The sequence below is a fragment of the Crocuta crocuta genome, unplaced genomic scaffold (assembly GCF_008692635.1).
Source record: "Crocuta crocuta isolate KB4526 unplaced genomic scaffold, BGI_CrCroc_1.0 scaffold197, whole genome shotgun sequence".
NCBI lineage: Eukaryota > Metazoa > Chordata > Mammalia > Carnivora > Hyaenidae > Crocuta > Crocuta crocuta.
The window spans coordinates 11,037,033-11,058,903 of record NW_027532002.1 but is presented as its reverse complement, the minus strand read 5'-3'; the positions used below and the strand labels follow the sequence as shown (position 1 = coordinate 11,058,903).

Below are 21,871 nucleotides of genomic sequence, written 5' to 3'. Positions count from 1 at the left end.
TTGTTATGATGCAAAAAAAAAAAAAAAAAAGTATTGGATATTTATATTCTTGATATTTTATTACATCTCCGAGTACTTGCTTAGGATATATAGAAGTGGAATTACTATGTCAAAGACTATAAACATTTTAGACATTTGATTCATATGATCAGATGGCTCCTCAAAAAACCTACATCGATTTCCTATTTATCAATAGTAGACATGCGTCTATCTCCTGAGGCTTTTTCAGGCTTGTCATCATTTGTTTTGAATTTCTAGCAAATTGTTGGGTGGACAGTGTTATTTCCTTGCTTTAAGTTACACTAAAAAAAAATTGCTAGTAATTCTTTCACGAATATTTCTTCTTTTCTGAATCATCTGTTTTCCTCTTTACATATTAGGGCATAATTTTTTGTTTTTATGTTTGTTTTACAATCAAATCCCCATTTGACATTGATCTTTAAATCTGGTCCACGTGGTTAGCTAATGAATAAAACATTTACACTTTTAGGTTTTTACATCTATCAATCTTTTTCTTTGTGACAACTTCCATTGGCTTAGGCTCTGAAATTCTTTTCCCATCCCAGCTGAGCCTACTTTCAAACAAAATCTTTTGCATTACACCAACACATGAGAAAGACGCATTTTATTTCTATATATTTATTTATTAAAAATATTTAACATATACTCATTATAAAGCCAATCACTCTGAATAAAGAGGCTGCTTTGAGGAACAGAAAAGTGTGACACTGGGGCCACACTTTACAGTCTCATGTTAATCTAAGCATCCAATTAATTGTTGAATTTATTTAAATTTCTTGGTGTAAGCAAACATCAGATTTACCAAGTAAACAGCTGCAAATGATGGTAGTTTTTAAAACAGTTTTCCATGTAATGTCAAAATATTTTCTTTGATTCTGCTAATCCAGATTTTGAAACAACACTGTATGAATAACTACTACTAATGAATGAATAATACCTACCTAGCAAGTCTTTGACCATTTTACGTATATTATCTATTTTTACATATACTTTATACATACATTATCTCTTAAGTAACTGGCACTAGAACACATAACCAGTGAGTACAGAACTGAGGTTAACCAAGGAAGTCTGGTCATGAATCTATATTCCTAACTCCTGAACCTCCCACGGCACCCATCATGGTGATGGATCCCAATATTTGCCTCCTGATTTGGGGAGGAAGAAATTAACAGGAATCATTCTAAATATCTAGCATTTACTAGGGGTTCAGAGAAACTCTAACATTATAAATTATCAAGAACTTGATCCAATTCCTATTTCCTTTTGTAGGCACAGCTGTGTCATATGACACAAAGGTTAGGTCTACATCCAATCTTTTCAGTGCAGTACTGATGTTTAGAAATCTAATCTTCCACAGAGACAGTTAAACTGAACGACACTTATTTTTGCCTCCAAATACTGTTGAAGAAGAAAGCTGGGTTTGGCTCAGTGTTTGTTGAAGCCAAGGAAATGCACTAGTCAGCATTCCAGCCAAATGGCTGTGGAATAAGAGAGAACCATCCTTGACTTCTCTGCTTTTTCTGGCTAATGTCACCGGAGCACAACTGTGGTCTTAGGGCAAGTCTTCTGTTCCTGACTTTGACCTCTGAACCCTCTAACCCGGTGCTCCTCTTGGCCTCTCCCTCAGGCCTCAAAGAGAAAAGGACTTCAGCATTTGTCTGTCTTCCTCATCCACAGCGGGAGTACCATTTTAGTGTGTGTGCTGTTTGTCAAGGGGATGTGTTGTTATTTCTCTTTCAAGTGACCTCCTTGTTTTTCTAGAAAAGCAAGTAGCTCCTATATCATTGGTCTTCTCCTTTAAACCACTGGACTTTTACATGAAAGAGTTCATCTCTCTGGAAACGTTTCAAGCAAGACAGAGCATAATGAGCATCAGACTTCTGGAGATATGATGCTAAAAGTATGTTCTTCCAGAGAATGGTAAAATCACCTGCCTTTTTTGTGGTCCCCAAAGTGTAGGCTCTTTGGCATTCATATAACAACTCATCATCATATTTCACACATACTTACTGAACAGGGAAGCACTAAAATAGAAAAAGCCCTGTATGACATGGTCCCTGTCCTCTGGGTAGATATGAAAATAGGTGGTGCTCTGAGTACCCAATATGTGGCACAGACCAACCTGGAGACCCCAAGGCACACTGAATACCAAGACTGGGAATGTCTGATGCTACAGGACTCATGCAGAGAACTGTCCAATGGGCTAATTCTTCTTAAGCGCATCTTCTGAAACAGACATCAGTCTGCTTACTGAACTCCTAAATCAGAGCTGTTTGGGGCTAGGCAGACACTCCAAGTACCCCACAATTCAAACTAACATTTCCTCAACATCATTTTGCTCTTGAGATCAACCTGTAATAAAGGGACATCTTAGGATATCCTGATGGTCCCATCCCCCCTTCTAGGAGGTAGTCATTTGTTACTTTTAAATGTGTTATCTTAAAGAATCTGAGGCTGAATTACCACTCAGATCAGGTATTTTTATTATATAAGCCTTATAGAATTTCTAGAGCATGAAAACCACTAGATATCTAAAGGCAAAAGGCTCTATTGTAATATCCTTGCTGAGAGACTGTCTGACCATATGAGAGATATCTGTTGCACTAATTTTTGATATTTATATGATAACTGGTATACCCTCACTGTATAAAATCAAATTTTTCATGGGTGGACAAATTTATTTGAATGAATATATATTTCACATGTGAGTGCTGATCCCCCACCTAGATTATATAAACCTCAAGGATGGGGACCATGTCTTAATTTTCTTGTATAATACATGTTACAGTTCTATACCTGCAGCAGATACTCTATTAGTGCTTATCAGTATCCTGTGAAGATAAAGCTTTCAGAGATCAAATAATTTAAATCTTACCCAAGGTCTGTCTCTCATTATCTAAATCATTACTGAGATTATCTAAGGAAAGGTTATCACTTATGTCACTGACATAGGAGTCATCCTCAGAAATCTATGGGAAAAGAAAAATACATTAGAGTAAGAATAAACAAACCAGATTTTTATTAAACCTTTACTCCAAATCATCAAACATTTTGAATCCCATGTTAAAAACCTACAAAAATAATTTTGGATTGCTTTCAGAGAGGTCCGTATGCCAGTCTGCCTAACGGCAAACATCTGTTATTAACATTTTTATATTTTCTTGACCAGTTATCACAAAGAAAACACAAATCAACTCAAGATCTTAGTTATTACAAAAATACTTATGAATTCAGACTGCATTTTCAGAATCTGTTACTGTTTGCATAGAATAATTACAATTTGTCTTTCAACTATTTGTGAAAAAAAAAAAAGACTCTCCCATGGAAATTAAATAAGATTAGTACTTCTATACTAAAGGTGTAAAATTATCAATTCACACTTGCACAAAGCAATCCTACCTATGATACTTGCTTATTTAGGAAAGTATGGTTTTATGCATCACCATAAAATGGCATTATTATGGATTATAAATTGTTATAATAATAGCAATATTTAAATAATTATAATAAAGTAATAATTGCATGTTATAAATTAATATTGATCAAGTTCAGTGATTAAAAAAATAAGATACTGAATTCTGATCCTGTGGTAGAAATATTACATTATCAAATGGCTAACAGTCAAAATTATTAACCAGTAATTAAAAGAGGTATAAAAAAATCACGCAACAGAAGTGAGGAAGTACCCAACACCTTCTCCTCCTGCAACTTTTCCCTAAGGTCTTATATCTTTTTGTGCTTTTTGGCCGTGGGAGTTGCAAGAAGCTCCTCAGAATGGAATGGCAGAAAGAGCCCGCTGAGGTAAGCGTTTCTAAAGGAATGAGTACAGCAACAAAGGAGGTTTTGAGGCACCTAACTGAAAACAGTGCTCAAACCTCATTTTCTGAAGAGCTTGGAGATAACAGAACTTCCTGTGCGTCAAAAAACTCTGAAAGGGAGTCCGTGATGGAGAGCCTACTTTCATTGGAAAGCTGATGGACCAGAGCTCGGTTGTCATCTCTGGAGCTCTCCTGTTGTAAACACAAAAGCAAAAATGCATATAATTAGAAACAGTCTCCAGAGAAGCAAAAATAAACAGCTGATTTCACTGCATGATACACAAGGTCACAGGCGCATGCAAACAGGCAGCTCAAAGCAGAGGTCAGCTCCAAAGTCAAGGAGAAGCAAGCCTCACACAAACCAAAATGAAAAACAAAAGTGTCCCCCACACAGGGGCACCTCACTTTATAGGCACTATTACTGCTTAGGCACCTGCAACAAATCTCAAAGCAAAAGGAGATTGTCCAGGTCAGTCTTGGTTCCAGTTAAGAGAGGGAAAATTCCAACACTCTCTGAATCATATCCTCTTATTCTCTACCACTGCAGGATGTTTCTTTTCATCCTAAAATTTCCTCTGAATTGTACTCAATGTATGTCCTTGCGTGGCTGATTTGGAGCCACAATGTCTTTTTCTGCCCCTACGCTCTCCCAGAAGCCAACATGCAGTTTCTGAGGCGTCTCTTGACAAATACACAGCGTGTTTTGGTCCAGAAGGGCCCCTGGTGGCAGATCATTCATTATTCATGGATGAATGAGATAAATTCTCTTTGTTAGTCTCTCTCCAACCACAAATGACTCTGAGAGGGGCGGAAACTCCCAATCCCCTTTATAAACCTCTCTACAAACAACATAATGGTATATCATGATTTTCTCATCTTGCGTGGCCCTCCCTTCTCTACTTCACTGGATCTAAACTTCCCCTCTGGGAAGGTCCTAAATACTTTGTTTTGAAATGTGCTTTCTATTCAATTGGCAAGTGAAAATTTAATACAACTCAACAAATTAGCAACTGCTCTGTGCTGGCCTTGGTGAGAAATAAGGATGCACTGGCCTGAATGAGTGGCACAAAGAATGCACCCAACACAGGAGACCAAGACTGTAGAAGAGAGAGTACTACAGAAGGGAAGAGGAAGGTTGAGGTTGATTCTATTCTGAGCTTTGGTTTGGAGGGCTTCACAGAAGAGGTGACACCTGACTGGACCTTCAGGAATAAGAACAGATTCAGGACAAGATGACGGGATTCTTTCAATTCAGAGGAGAGGTTTGTTGCCTTGAACTTCCCTACAGCTCACATTTCTCACTAGGCTGATAAAGGAACTGCTTCTGCCATATATATGTGATAAAGGAGTCTCAGAATATTTAGAGAACAAAAGTTAAAGCAGATTCTGTCTTTTCCAGAAGTTTTATGAGTTCAAGATATGCTCTTCAGTCTCATAAACAAATTATATCTAAGATGGGGATGCGATAACAGAAGGACCATAGCAGATTTTCATAATTAGTAAAGGACAAGTGGTCCCTTTATGAGAGGTTTACTTCAGGAACACATTTCCATGGGTATCCCTTCCTCTTGGATTCTTCCTAAATACGATGCTTGGCCATTCAAAGGTCTTACCCATTTTAAGATCCATAAAGCCTTGTGAAAAGGAGGCTTCTTCTGCCCTGACAAAGAGATGACATTAAGATCTACAAACAAGTACCCCCAAAGCTGTCACCTTCAAGGGGAAGGAATGTCTCCTCAGAAGAGGAGACACTATAGTGAATAACTGAGCTCCTTTCATGCTCACTGAAACAACAGAATCTTCCTGTGTCTTTGGTGTGTCACTGCCACGTAAGATTCTAATGTTTTATTTACTTTTTCTATTCATTAATTCATTACTAGTCACTCCTGCTCTCTCTCTTCCTTCTCCTAGATGGATGGATCAGAAGGATTTCTTGGCTGACCAACAATGAAAAGAATACACCTAGCCCTAGCCCCTTCTGATGCTCCACTCCTCAAGAAATGTCCTATCAATACCCACTGAAAACAAAACAAAACAAAACAAAACAATAAAAACCTCAGTGGGGCTGCAGTAGCCCCAAGGCCCAGCACACTACTTTACACACACAGCACTGCGCTTGTTACATATTGACCTGGTCGGTTCACTTCAACAATTTCCCCACAAGGCTGGAAGGCCTCAATGGTTACCATTTTTTTACATTGAAAAAAGATAAACAGAGAAAAGGGAAGGAAGGGAACATTCATAATCCTAACACACTAAAACCATTATAAGCATTTTGGTACATTTCTCTCCCATCCTTTTTATACATATAACTATGCTTTAAAATAATTGTACATATATGTATAATATAAACTTATATAAATATATGAAACTGGGGCAAATGGAACTGAGTAGTAAACATGTTCCCTAGTCTGTTGGTTTATATATCATATATAATATATATTTATAAACTTTCCCCAAACAACACTGTACCAGAGTCATTTTTTCAAAATTAGCATTTATCCCGAGGATAAGAGTAACAAATGCTCAAAATAGAAAATACAGAAAAATGTAAACAAAATACATATTACTTAGAGCCTCATTGCCCAGATGTGTCCCCTATTAACCTATTGGTATGTTTTTTAATATTAAAACGTGTGTATGTATGTGGGTGGTGTGTATATGTGTATATATTATATAAAGTACAGATTTAAGTTTGAAAAAGTAAGATCACACTTTACATAGTCTTTATATAGTCTGCTATAGGCATTTAACATTATATTGTGAACTTTTTCCCAGGATGTCAGTTTCTTGAGACATTAACTTTAGTTCATAGATGATATTTTATTATATATGTGTGTCCCAAAGTGACCGTTTTATATATTAGGAATTAAGAGTGTTTACAAATTTGTAAAGATCATGAACATGTTTGCAACTGTCTTTTGTAAATGAGATAATACTTGTATTTGAGTATTAGAATCAGTTCTCAGAAGCAGAATTATTAAAAATGTTAGAATACAGATGTTATTTAATTACATTAACAAATAACAGAACCTCTGTTTTCTCTATATCTTTAATGGCATAGAATACTATATTTTAGAAAATCTGTATGTTAATCGAATTGTTGTAATTTGCATTTCCTTGTTAAGAATTAGGTCTAACATTTTCTTCTTAAAAAAATATAGAGATGTTGATTAGGGGAGGGTAGGTCAGGGTGGATGGGACCTCCCTCTGCATTTCTTTGCACTTTCTTGTGAATTTCTAAGCATGACAAAGTCAAAAGTTTCAAAAAAACTTTTTGTATTTGGGTTTTTTTTTTTTGTGAATTGTGTCCCTGTCTTCATTTGTTTATTGGGGTCTTGACTTGATTGTTATTACAGATTAATAATTTACATATTAAAGACATTATCACCTAAGTCAGCATTAGCTAAGTCTGTCATTTTCACTGAAAATATTTTTCCTACTTTATTGTTTATCTCTCTCATTTTCCCACACACTCCATTTCATTTCTTTCCTAAAACAAAGGTCAAAGCTAGTCAACATGTCTTTTGTAATTTTTCTATTGCTTCCAAATTTAGAAAGTCCTCCCTACTCCAACCATTAAGATAAATATTTAAATCAACAGATTTCAATATGAGTTTTTATATTTAACTCTAATTCACTAGCGTTCATTTTGGTATGCACTGTAAACATTTAAACTGCTCTCCAAACTGCTTTTGAGCTGCGCCAACTGAATTTATTGAATAATCCATCTCCTCCCCATTGATTTTTTTAGTTGATTCTATCATGTATTTGTTTCTTTTATATGAAATGGTGTTTATGTCTGAGATAGTCGTTCAGTCCATGCTCACACCATCCCCCCATCATATTTTCACTACTGGAGCTTCACTCTGTCTTATTTTCTGGCCTGGCACATTTCCTCAATATATAGCAGGTGTGATGTTACTGAGAAAATACTGTGCTTTGGGCTCACCAGATGAAGACTGAAATCACAGCTAGGTCTCTCATTAGCTGTGGGCCCTGGGGGAAGTTATCCAACCTCTTTGGTTTCCTTGTCTCTAACGTGAAACTACCATCACCCACCTTATAGAACTGTGGTTAGGATATTAAGTTCTCTTCTCTTTCAGACATTTCTTTAAAGTTCTTGACTACTTAGTCTCTTAAATGGACTGTAGATTAAGTAGAGTATGATCACCCAAAGTCACCTAGTCTTTCATTTGGAACCTAGAATAATATAAGAACTAATAAGCTGATAATATTAAATATTCACATTCAAAAACATAAATTAGGAGAACTTACTAGAATGTGGGAGTAATTTCGATGGGAGATGGGTAATTTGAGCAACTCAAAGGTAAGGGAAGGTAAGTACAGAAAACAGAGTGCCCTAGGTTGACGTCACTGTGGGGACTGCCATTCCTTGACAGATTGCTTGGGGTGTCTGTGAGCTACCTAAGAAAAATAAACAGGAATGGAATTTTTAAGCTCTTGGGGCGGCCACTTCCAGTCACTCTCTGGTTTCCTGAAGACAAGAATGGCTTTTCCATTTCTGGGAAAATGAGCCTGAGTGACTCAGTGAAAAGCAGGATAAAACATGGAGGACATAAAGTCACTGAAAGAGGAAACAGCAAGGAGAACGTGTCATCAATTCAAGACTTCAGAAGGCTATTTTGGAAAGTGTGAGTTCGGGGGACACTATCCCTCCTCCTCAAGGACAGTTTACAGCATTTAAGCCTTCAGGTACATTCCTTGTGAGATCAGTTTAAAAACATGCATTAAAAAAAAACAACCCTGTGATTCTAGTTTCCTTTCCAAAACACAAATAGCCCCAACTATGCACGCTGAGCATAAATACATAGATCCATAAATGAGGGGTCAACTTGATTTAATACAGTTGGTGGTAATGCTATTTAAAAGGTAAGCATTGGGGAGCCCGGGTGGCTCAGTCAGGTAAGCATCAGACTTCAGCTCAGGTCATGATCTCATGGCCTGTGAGTCTGAGCCCTGCATCGGGCTCTGTGCCGACAGCTCAGAGCCCGGAGCCTGCTTCGGATTCAGTGTCTCCCTCTCTCACTGCCACTCCTGGGCTCAAGCTCTTTCTCTAAAAAATAAACAAATATTTAAGAAATGTTTTAAAATAAAAATAAAAGGAAAGCACTGCCTCACAACAGGCAGGAAACCCCACAGAATGCCAGTGCCTGGCAGTAAACTACACTCCACGATGGCCAGTCGTGGTAACCGCGCCCTGCTTTAGCTACTGTGCAGATTCAAAAGAGAGCCCACCTGGTGAGCACATTTTCTTTGCCCAGGCCTAAAATGAAGGTCGCCCCAGGTCATGTTCAGGTGCTCAGCTTTAAAGATGATTTAGTTCAGGTATTGGCTAAAATGACTGAAAAGATCTCTTGGTGGGGAGGAAGGACGTAGAGGAATGCCGTGGTTAACCACTGACGCGCGTCTCAGAAGCAGGGGCAGGCCTGGGAGCCTGTGCAGAGAGAGGGTAGGGCCCTTGTCAGCAAAGAGGGTCCCCTCGGCATGCGGCCACGTGACTGTGGATATCCCAGCCTTGCCCTTGGTGCTGACCGATTTCAACCCCTAGTCTCACTGCCTGCACACATGGCTTCCCACAGAGTGAAGTGCTGTGCGGGGGTCTTGTTTTCTTTGAGGACAGGAAAAGGAAAAAGAAGGATTAAGCCTCAACACTGGAAACTCCTTTTATAAATCTACACACAGACACACTCACGTACACACACCCTCACACACACACACACACACACACACACACACACCCCTTGTATATTTCCTTCCTCCCTTTTTATTTCAAATGTGCTCAGTCTAATAAATTTGTTAATAAAAAAATTTAGCAATTCTGAGGCGGGCATATGATAGCTAAAACCAGTTTTAAGGCTGGTTATCCTTTTTCACTTATTTTTTTTAATCATCCACTTATATTTTTCTGCAGTTTCTCATTTCAAACACATTCAAAGAACATTCTGGATAAACATCCTGTCTTGAGAAAAGACATTTTAAACATACTATTAGTTGACCAAGACACTTCAATTGTAATACAAGATTTTTTCCCCTCAGAAAAGTACAGCTGTGCTTTTTAAAAGAAAAAAAAAAAATCACAGGAGAGGGAGAAGGGAAAGCCACAAAGAAAGGGGAGAGAGGATCTCATGGAGGGAGCAAAGGATACTGGCAGGGAATTAGGATACCACAGGGCAAAGATAATTAAGTCTCTTCAGAAGTAGCAGGAGAAAATGTTTGTCTTTCCCCATTCCAATAAAACCTAATAAAAGGTGATACTTAGGAGGAAAATGGGGTAAAGAAATACAAAAGGAAGAAGACTTCTTGGGGTGGGGTGGGGAGGAAGCGGTTTAACAATGCAGTAGGCACATATTCCAGAAAGCCTTCCGAGGCTCCCAAACCCTGCAGCAGCTGCGGGAGGTGGGCAGAGATGTGAGCACCACTCCCAAGGGAGAAACAGGGGCTGAGCGACTAGACAGAGGGTGTCAGGTGAGGGGGTGGCGGTCGTGGAAACAGTCCCAGACGAGAAGCCTTACCCACCTCTGCCAGACTGTCACCCGACTTGGCAGCAGCGGGGGGGTCGAGGAGCAGAGACTCAGCATGGATTCTGCATAAGCGTTCTTTAAGGTCTGTGTTTTGTGCTAGGGCCTGGAACATGTTAAAAATAGTGGGGCTCTGTTAATAAAGGGATGTACCAGAAAAGCACAGCAGTGGGCCCTGTGAGACGGAGCCTTGAGCAGGGCACTTCCTGCACTTTCTTCTTGAATGCTATCCCACAGGATACTGGTTCAGAGGTGCCAGAGAGATCAAAGATACTAAACTTTGGAAGTGATGTCCCTTCTCTAGTCTCACTCCTGGGGATGGAAGATGGGGTTGACCAAAGTTTTCCTTTCGGTGGAGAAGGACATCACCAACACCTTCAGCTCTTGCTAAGGCTAGGGGTTTCATGGCCCCTCATCCTCCCCAGATCTCTCCCTATGATCCCACGCTTCTGATGCCGCTCTCACTCCTTTAGATAGGATATCTTTTAATGTTATTTAATTTTCACCCCAGTTTTACTGGATCTTAAGACGTGTTTGCTTAAAAGCAGTATTCTGAGGAAAATTAATTTTACTATGTTCCAATACAGGTGATGATTGTTTTATTCATTTTTCATGACTAGGACATTTTACTGAAAACAACAATAATGCACTTTCACTTACCTGGATAAAGGCTAGGAACCAGGGGGAGGGGTGTGAGCACAGGTAAACCCACCCCAAGGCAGGTCTGATTCCCTGTCCCAACCTCCCAGTGGGAAGGAACTGGCTTGAAGGTTGAGGGAGATGTTTCCAAATGATCTGTCTTTGGAAAGGGACAAGTGTGCCTGATTGTGACCCCCAGACACTCCCGCAGTCAGCTCCTGAGGTGCTTGCACACAAATCTGGCCCGTCTGTTTGTCTTCCAGGCTCTACTCCAAGAATCTCAGGTCGTTTCCTGCTAGTGCCCACAGGATCTACCTGCTGAGACCATAAAAGGACGCGGCACTGTCTGGCTTACTGCCTGGGTCTCAAACAGGAGGCTGGTTTTATGTTTTAATACCCAGGAATGGATGGGCTATTTGGAAATACTGAGTAAATGTTCTTAATTTTCACAAACACATGTTACAATCTCTATGGGGTAGTCCCTTTTTTTCTGACCAACATGCGGCTGGTGTCTAAGCGTAAGTGGCTAGAATCTACACCAGTGGCTAGAATCTTAGTATGGCCTGAAAAAAATATGTTACTGTAGCAGTTTCTTTTTCCTTCATAAACCACAGGCAGAAGAACACCAGGATGGCACATGCAGCCCAAACATGTCCATTCTGATAACTCTGGGATGACACTAAAAATTTTATTAAAAAAAACAAGACTTGGGGCACCTGGGTGGCTTAATTGATTAAGTGCCCAACTCTCGGTGTTGGCTCAGGTCATGATCCCATGGTTTGTAAATTTGAGTCCCGTGTCAGGCGCTGTGCTGACAGTGCAAAGCCTGTTTGGGATTCTCTCTCTCTCTCTCTCTCTCTCTCTCTCTCTCTCAAAATACAAAAATAAACTTTAAAAAAAGTCTTAAATCTAATCCAGAATCCAAGCCAAAAAGAGGACAGAAAGGATCATTTTGTTATATCTTAAGTTTCCAAATTCCTGAACATGGGGGAGAATGAATTCCTTAGCAAAGGTAACAACCTTGGCCTAGGATACCCTGCCCTCTACCAGACAAGGAGACTAACAAGATGAGGCTGAACCTCCAAGGGACGAGGGCAGGAGGGAGGAAGACCAATATAGTGAAAGGGATTCTGGGGAGTCCATCAAAGGAATCCTTTTATTTTAAATGTTGTATTTATTTCTGAGAGAGGGAGAGACAGACAGACAGACAGTGTGAGCAGGAGAAGGTGAGAGAGAGGGAGACACAGAATCTGAAACAGGCTCCAGGCTCTGAGCTGTCAGCACTGAGCTCGGTGAGGGGCTCGAACCCACGAACCGTGAGATCATGACCTGAGCCGAAGTCGGATGCTTAACTGACTGAGCCACCCAGGTGCCCCCAAATGAACCTTTTAAATGCACTAAAAGGCAAACTACTGGGAACAGTAAGAAATGCTTTTTAGCACTAAAAAATAAATTTAAAAGAGAATTCATCTTACTTTTCTCAAACCAGAGTAGCACCCAGTACGGCTCTCTACTACAACCCAAAAGGGGGTGTTCTATTTCTGACCTTAGAAAACCCAGAGCTCCTCAGGGTAGATGACAAGGAGATTCTCTACATAGGCTAAGCCCACATTATTATTATTTTTTTAATTTCTTTCAAAGATAGCATACTTAGAACATCAACTGGCTAAATATTCCTAATGCCTGTTTCAAGAATATGTACTACTGCTAATGTATAGCCTATTAACGTCATACCAAAATCAGTACTTTACTTCTCTCAATAACATGAGGAATCAAAAAGATGAATTGATTTTTCTAGTTCTCTCAAAGCCTGAATTAGCTTCTGAAAACAAGATATGAAAGTCCATCTGCCCAACCTGACCCTAAATAAAAAGCTCAGTATTGCTTCATTTGGTAATTTTACACGTGTGCACACTTTCTCTTTACAGTAGGAATTCTAAAGCACAAGTAAAGCTCAGGAGCAAATAAGAATGTAATTTTAAATTTTCTCTAGCTTTTCAAAAGATACAGAGTGAGTAACCAGACAATGTCCACTATTCAAAGTAGAATCCTAGGATACCATGCTTGAATGGAGCCCAAGTGGAATCAAGGGGAGAGAGCAGAGACAGTGAGTAACAGAAGGGCTTGATGAAAAACATTTGAAGCTTGGCAGTGATTTTTGCTGTTAGGAAAACATAATGATTATCTGACATTCCATAGGACTCATCTCTTTGTGCCCGTGCAGGAAAAAGAAGCGAAATGTTTTATACTACCAAATCAAATAACTTCCAAAGAACTTTGAAAGAGTGTAAACAGGACCAGTGCTGTGCAGCAGAAAACATAAAAGTGAATTTCAAATTGCCCTTGTGCTGTCTGTCATTTGCAAAGTCAACCTAAGCGTAAGAAATCTCCAAACTGTCCGATTTTATATCAACCGACAAACATCTGTAAGACTCACACAAACACACAACAAAGGCTTTACAGAAACAGAAAAATCAAGATAAATAGAAGGAAACCAAACTTAAAGTATCTAAGGCTCAGTGGAACACTAGCTACTAAGATTTGATGTAGGCTCAGTTTTGGTGTTCAGAATTAGCAGATCTGATGAAAGGTTAAAATATCATTGGGATAATTTGTTGGTTTTCTCGTGAATTTTCAATACAACCATGGAGTTGGAAAATACCAAAAAAAAAAAAAAAAAAAAATCCTGAGCCTGGCCACATGACATGTGACTTACGGATGACAGGGCGTGCTTCAGACCAATGACCTGGGCAGCAGGGGAGGAGGAGACATCCTGTTCCATCAGCTGCTTGAGTTTCTCTCTCTCCGTTGATATGGTATTAAAAGCTGACCTTAAAGTGAAGTAAACTATAAAGATATAATCATTATAAAAAGGAATAAAGGAAGAGGCATCATTAAAAACAAGACACAGACACTGTTCTTATAAAAGAACTTAGAAAAGTAGCAGTCCTGAATAGTGAACTGAATTGTGCGGCAGATGGACACTGAATTGACTTTTAAAGAACACATCTGGGATGTACAACTGCAAGTGTGAACTCGAACTTAAACTATGGACTCTGGGTGATAATGATGTTTCCTTGTAGGTTCACGACTGTTAACNAGGTATATGGGAACTTGGTACTTTCTGCTCAATTTTGCTATGATCCTAAAACTGCTCTGAAAAATAAACTCTATTTAAAAATTTCAAATCATACACATCTGTCCATTCCAAACCCCCTATCCACTGTAAAATTCCAGGAATTTATGACTTACTGAGATATTTGGACACTTGAAGGGACACTTCTGGATTCTCAATGATCAACATTTATATTTGTATCATTTGTTTCATTTGTATCCCACAAGACTGCAAATAGTTGAAAACAAAGCTTATTGCTTATTGGGGGAAATGGTGGCAATGCAGCTAACGGACTAGACAGCACCTGAACCAGGTGACCAAAAGTAATCACCAGTGAGGCTCAGATGGGCTCTGCGTGTACTATCTTGAAAAACATACACCTTCGTTTTTGTTGTACACAAACCAGGGACAGACAACACCAAAATGAGGAACATCTTATTTTTAAAAATTGACCTGATTCTCCAAAAGTATCAGTTTCCCCCAAAGAAAAAGAAAGGCTGAGGAACTGTTTCTAGATGCAAGGGAAGACACATGACAATGAATGCAGTACACCCTTATGGACTAGATCTCGTACTGGAGGGGAAAAGTACCATTAAAGGGCATTATTGGGACCCCTGAGAGCATCTGGACGTGGAAAACAGAATAGACAAAAGTATTGTTTCAACATTAAATTTCCTAAATATCATAACTAAACTGTGGTTAAGTAACAGACTACCCCTATTCTTAGGAAATACACACTACGGAATAAAGGCATACAGAAAGATATCATGTAAGATTCTCACTCTCACTCGGTTCAGAAGAAGAAACACATACATGCATGCGTACATATGGTGTGTGTGTGTGTGTGTGTGTGTGTGTGTGCACGCGCATGTGTATAGAAAGAGATAAAATATATGTGGCAAAATATTAAACAATGATGAGTTTGGGTAAAGGATATATGGGAGTTCTTTGTATTATTCTTGCAACTTGTCTGTAAATTTGAAATTATTTTAGGATATTACCTACCTCTTTCTTATCTGCCTTCCAACTGCTTGACCCAGAATTCCCAGCTCTAAATCTGGCATTCAGACACTCTGTTCACTTTAAGGAGCACTCAGGGACAGGAGGGTTTAGCACCTCTAGGCACTTAGATGCCTGAACTAAAGTTTTTAAAAACCACTAACAGATATGACCAAAAATTTGTCAAATTTTGACCACATTGATTTATCTTCTAGGGATGTGGAACTGCCTTTTAAATTATTGATCATGGATACCCTATTTGAATATTATGTTTCCCGTCTCCTTTACTATATTTTGTTTTAGAAAGGTAGCAAGGAAGAGACAGAGACGTCTTCTCAGATGGCCTGGCATATTATTGAATTCCACAGGGTTGCATTTTTAGAGGCACTGTCATTCAAGAGTGGCCTATTTAGTATCACAGAAACTAAATACGCATTATTGACTTACTTTCCTCATTTCACAGCCCCAAGGACAACTGTACCTCCCTATAGGTTGTTGCTGAACTTGTCTGAGGCTGTGGTGTTCAGTGATGGACTTAGACCATCTTCGTTAAAGCCATGGTATAAATAAGCAATTAAAAAAAAAATTTATGTCCTTATTTTATTTTGAGAGAGAGACAGAGACAGAAAGTGATCAGGGGGAGAGAGGAAGACCCAGAATCTGAAGCAGGCTCCAGGCTCTGAGCTGTCAGCACATAGCCCGACACAGGGCTGGAACCCATGGATTGTAAGATCATGACCTGAGCCAAAAGTCGGACACTTAACTGACTGAGCCACCCAGGAATCCCAACAATTTGTTTAAACACACACACACACACACACACACACACACACACACACACACACACAGAGTTTCCTAGGTTATTAGTACAATTCATGTCTTCTCTTCTGTCCAGGGAAGACAGGGTAAATAGACATTAAAGGCAAATAGGCATAAAGGTTCCTAACAATATCTATGGAACACATTCACCTCTTTGATTTAATCAATTCCATTGAGGAAAATAATGGGGAGCACAACCGAGTAACCAACAGTGTGGGCTCTGAATCAGCCCTGGATTCTTCCCAGCTGTATCACTTATTCGCTGCATGACTCTGGGCAAACATATGCCGATTCCTGAACCCCAGTTTCCCCATTTGTAAATAAGGGTCATAACAGTGTTTACTTTATAAGATGGTTATAGGGATTAAATAAGGTAATGCAGCGAAAGCACTTAACCCAATGGATAGCATAGAATATATAATCAATGTTGCTGCAATAATAATCACTATGGTGATAAAAGCAATGCATGGAGGCGAGCGGGGGTGACTGCAATCTCTTGAAATACAGGCAGCAGTTTTAGGAGAGTATCTGGGTCTCTTGCCAGGACAGCACTGATAAATAACTGCACGCAGGCACAGGGTCTATGAATGAGGGGCTGACCAGCATCTGGTCAGCAGAAGACCATCCTCATCAGCTGGGGAGCAATGAACCCCACAAGTAACTCAGCATTTTATGTCCTAGTAGATAGGCAAGCCCCCACCCCCACTCCCCACCACTCTGGAAGGTACCCACCCCCTTCTGAGAGGGCCCCTGGGGGAATACCTTTTTATTGTCATGGGGTTTTTTTGGTCTTTTTTTTTTAAATTTACTTTATTTATTTCTTTTGAAAAAACTGGGCAAGGGGCAGAGAGGGAGAGAAAGAGAATCTGAAGCAGGCTCCACGCAATGCAGTGCAGAGCCCAACACAGGGCTCGAACACATGAACCATGAGATCATGACCTGAGTTGAAACCAAGAGTTGGGTATTTAACTGACTGAACCACCCAGGAGCCCATGGTTTTTGTTTTTTTTTTTTGGGGGGGGGGGGGGGAGGTTTGTCTTTTGGTGTACATTTCCTTAATTTATCATTACATTAAATTCTTCTCTATTTACTTTTTTATATTTTTATTTATTTCTAGGAGAGAGAGAGAGAGACAGCGTAAGCAGGGGAGGGTCAGAGAGAGAAGGAGACACAGACTCTGAAATAGGCTCCAGGCTCTGAGCTGGCAGTCAGCACAGAGCCCAACGCAGGGCTCGAACCCACGAAATGCGAGATCATGACCTAAGCGAAAGTCGGACGCTTAACCGACTAAGCCACCCAGGCGCCCCTAAATTCTTCTCTTTTTAAATTTGAAGTATAATTGACATTAACATTATATTAGTGTTGGTGTATACCATAATGATTGATATCTATATCCACTGCAAAATGGTCACCACAATATGTCTAGTTAACATCTGTCACTTTACATAGTTAACAAAGGAAGCATTTCACCCCTACTGCCATGTAAATTGCTTTAAATGAAGTAAATACGGCACTCAGCTGGCTGCCACTTTACCAGATCAATTCCCCGGGCTTTCAGATGGCCTGCCTTAAAGCAAGGCTTTCAACCTGATGAGAACATTCCATTTAAAGCTGGCAGAATATACATCGCTTGGCTCAAAATGGATAGCTGACAGAGGCTGCAGTGGGCATAAAATTAGCAGAAAGAAACTCAGATAGTCACTATATTGAAATTTAAGGTGTGAAGCGCTTTCTAAACCACCTGACAAAGGAGCTTGAAGACCGGACCGCCATATACTGAATTTCTTAAATGACTGGTTAGGCCCACTCAGAGGACATTAAAAGGGTCATTCACAGCAGCCCAATGATCCAGCATACACGGAGGGACTGTTAGAGGCTGCTCACAGGAGATGATATTTATATTAATCATTAAAGACACAGGATCCCAGAGGTGAGGAATATTCTCTGTGACAGAATGTTTTCTTACTAATTTCTAACATGATGCTAAAGAAGAATAAAAAACTTAAAAATATAGAAAGATCCAAATAAGTATATCACATTTATAGGCATCTGACAACAAACAAAACCACACAGAAAGTCTTCAATGCTCAGAGCTATGGAGAACCCCAAAGATGACGGAGGCCACCTGCCATAGAGAATGGCCATTTCCTCCCCGTCTCCATACTTTCTTGCCAGTGGCTTTTGGACCATGTTTCTCAGAGCATTTGCTGTCTCTTCAAGCAGTCTGTTCTCCTCCTAGACTCTGTTTTGGGGAAGGAAGTCCTCCAGATCCCACGTCAAAATTTCCCTGAGGGTCTTCTCCTTGGCAAACAGGACCACCTCTTCATTTGTGCAATGTTCAAATATCAAAAGGCAATTCTGGCATCTCTGTTGACACATCTTTCCCAGACTGCCTTTAGCCATTCCTCAGACCCTCTCGCTGTACTAAGAGAGTGGGATGAAGGTTGAGTTTTGACAGAATGGAACGCCATAAGCCTCAGACTATTGACTCTTGGTGACCACTACCTTTCCTGTTTCTATAGGCTTCCACGGTATTCTTTTATTGAGTTATATGGTGAGAGTACACTTAGCACGTTTGGATGGTGAAAGGTGGTACTGAAGGACACCTGTAGTCTTAATTTACCTGAACTCTACTGTTTAATATGCTCCTCTTCCAATAGTTTCTCGGCATCACAAAAGAATAAGGTCTTGGGGAAGACAGTTAGGAATACTACAGACACCACTTCTATGGACGCAGTGTGGTATGAAGGAAAGACATTTTGTAATAAGGCAAATGTGAACTGACATCCTGCCCCTACCTCTTCGGTGACATTTAGATTTTGGACAAATCCTCAGTTTCCACATCAGTATGTGTGGATAACACCCATATCTCAAGAGTGCTTTAAGGAAACAGTGAGAGGGGCGCCTGGGTGGCCCAGTTGGTTAAGCGTCTGACTTTGGCTCAGGTCATGATCTCGCAGTTCGTGGGTTCGAGCCCCACATCGGGCTCTGTGCTGACAGCTATCTCAGAGCCTGGAGCCTGTTTCAGATTCTGTATCTCCTTCTCTCTCTGACCCTCCCCTGCTCACACCATCTCTCTCTCTCTCAGAAATAAAACAGTAAAAATTTTAAAAAAAGGAAACAGTGAAAAAATATGCTAACGTACAGCACCCAACCCAATTTTTTGTTCTCTTTTTAATGAAAAGCACATTTGTATGAATTTCCTTTAAAATGATAACATATCTAAAATATCTGGGTGGCTTGATCTCCTGAAATCTGCTTCCTCTAATTTCCAAACCTCACAGGATATCTGATATTCTATCCAAATGGTCCTTTCATTTAGATACAGGAGGTAATTTGACTAAATGGTCCTACTTACTTTCTGATAATTTACATAAATACAATTGATCAGCAGATTTTTATACCGAATTCTAAATTATGTTTGAGAAATGATCTGGCTTTTCTTTAGGTTCTGTATATCTTCTGGCTTTTAATCTATGTCACTGTGACAGGCTTGGCTTTGTATCTGATGCTTCCATAAACTCAAAACAGTTCAGAAGATGATCCTTCCACAATTAAAAACTCAGCACAAGAAAGGAATCACAAACAAAAGAACACTAAATAATGCAATACAGTTAAATTTTGTTCTACTTTTGACCTTTTCATTTGTAAATGAGGATTTCCCTCACTGAAAATATCTTCAGGAGGCTGCAGAAGTATCATTAAACCTAACCTTTTTCTTCCAAAGTAGAACAGAAATGTTTACTTCTATACCCTGACCCTGCTCCCATCCTATCCCTTGCTTTCTTATCCTAAAACTGTTCCCCATATTCAGTCATTTCTGTTTTGGCTACTAATAGAACCCTGTCTCATAAAACCTTGTAACAATAAGCAACAGCATGAATTCTTTCTATTCAGGACAAAATAATCAATCATAGAAAAGAGTTACAGAATCTGAGACCCAAAAGTCAGGAGAACTGCTGAAGGACATTTAATGGCTGAGGCAACCAAGGCCCAGAGAAGTTAACTGGGGAGATCAGAATTCCACAACTGGGGGCGCCTGGATGGCTCAGTTGATTAAGCGTCCAACTTCGGCTCAGGTCATGATCATACAGTTCGTGGGTTCGAGCTCTGCATTGGGCTCTGTGCTGACAGCTAGCTCAGAGCCTGGAGTCTGCTTCGGATTCTGTATCTCCCTCTCTCTCTCTGACCCTCCCTTGATCATGCTCACTCTCTCACTCTCTCAGAAAAAATAAAACATTAAAAAAAAAAAGAAGAATTCCACAACTGATCATAACACACTGGCCTAGAATGAATGCCTGTCTTCTGACTCAGACAGTACAGAGGATTAGCTCCAAAATTTTTATTATTTACCGTGTTTCCTGCATTATGCTTCTCATGAACTTTAGTTCCCAGGTGTCAATAGCTACTGGGGAAGTGGAGGAAAAATCACTTACTTAAACAAAGCTAACAGACTTCTTTGCTCCAGGACTTCTCAGTGCCTTTAATATGTACTATTCTTGTGTAAATTCAAAGAGGACCCTAGTCAGCAGTGTTTTCCAAACATTTTTAATATTGGAATTCTTTTGCTTTTAAAAGCACTTTATGGGTAAAGTGTTCCATGAGATATATTTGGGGAAATGTTAAAAGTTAATATATGCAATGTAAATTCCTTAATGAATTTAGTTTAAGTTTTTAGTTTAAGTTTTAAGTACATTTTGCTCTCTATTTGCTTATATGTGTGTCAATATGTGCACAAAGCCAGACACATGAACCAATTAAAACTATTTCAACGATATGCCATTAATGTCAAATTTAGTTTGGGGCGCCTGGGTGGCTTAGTCGGTTGAGCATCGGACTTTCGCTTAGGTCATGATCTCGCGGTTCGTGGGTTTGAGCCCCGCATCGGGCTCTATGCTGACTGCCAGCTCAGAGCCTGGAGCCTATTTCAGAGTCTGTGTCTCCCTCTCTCTCTGACCCTCCCCTGCTCACGCAGTCTCTCTCTCTCTCTCTCTCCTAGAAATAAATAAAAAAATATTTTAAAAAAGTCAAATTTAGTTTATAATATATAAGATGGACTTTTACAACTATGATGGGTATACCTTGGCTGTCCACCCTTTGATCTAATCTACAAAACAGACTTCAGATGCATTTAACAAATTAAAGAAAAAGTAGGTTACATAGACTATGTTACAACATCAGAGTGGAATTCTTGCGTTTAGTTTACTTGCTCCCAATCACAGTCAATAGATTAGTCATACAGTCAAGAAACTGCAACAAAAACCACCAGTGACAAAATGAGCCTCCACAATAAGAAAGGTCAAGATGCTTTGAGCTTGAATGTATGGAAGTGGGAAAGCACGCCAGCTCACAGGACTGAGGGCAAACCTGAGAAGTATCTCTATTCCATAAGGCCTCTGAGGGCCAGCCTGTGTAAAAGGGACTCCCAGCGATCTTTTCAGTGTGTGCAAGTGTACTTTAGAGCCACAGCAATGAAACACAGCTTGTTAGGCTCCCTGTGGAATTCAAGTCTGTATGCCCACGGGGCAAAGGCTGTTGTTGAATAAGTGCACCTGGCCTTCTCTCAGAGCACAAGCCTTGACCTAGCCTAGGTATGTGGCAGCTCTGCAGCCAGCTGTTTTGAGCAAAGCTTGAAAGACAAACAGCTGGCTGAAGCCCATTACAGACTTTCTACGAGGCCGAGCCCTCTGCAGGAGGAAAGGATCAGCGCATTGACTCAATATGGCATCCTCTCTCCATTCTGCTGAGGAAGCAGCTTCTTCAGTGTATAAACTTCAGGAGATCCCTTCTGCGGGGAGGCATTTTCTTCCCAGTTGTAAAAAAGACAGTTTGGGTTATGAAAAGGATGTACTCTCTTGCAGGAATTTCCTCCCACGAAGCCTACAACGCAATGATGTAATTAAATTGACCCTCTA

At 39.9% G+C, this 21,871-nt stretch overlaps 1 protein-coding gene across 4 annotated transcripts in view; it reads right to left on the bottom strand.

Annotated features, from left to right (window-relative positions):
- Window positions 1-21,871, bottom strand: part of OSBPL3 (oxysterol binding protein like 3) — a 191,881-nt gene that overhangs the window by 38,686 nt on the left and 131,324 nt on the right. For 3 of the 4 annotated variants that reach the window (XR_013337885.1, XM_077775315.1, XM_077775314.1), the window contains exons 11-14: window positions 13,740-13,870; window positions 10,383-10,490; window positions 3,900-4,034; window positions 2,900-2,993 (exon numbers count right to left, since the gene is read on the bottom strand). Coding sequence is in view for 3 of the 4 variants with exons in the window: in XM_077775315.1 (XP_077631441.1) it covers window positions 2,900-2,993; window positions 3,900-4,034; window positions 10,383-10,490; window positions 13,740-13,870 (468 nt within the window). In the remaining variant the exon portion in view is untranslated. The remainder of the gene's footprint in view (window positions 1-2,899; window positions 2,994-3,899; window positions 4,035-10,382; window positions 10,491-13,739; window positions 13,871-21,871) is intronic. The other variant, XM_077775316.1, reaches the window with a different exon arrangement.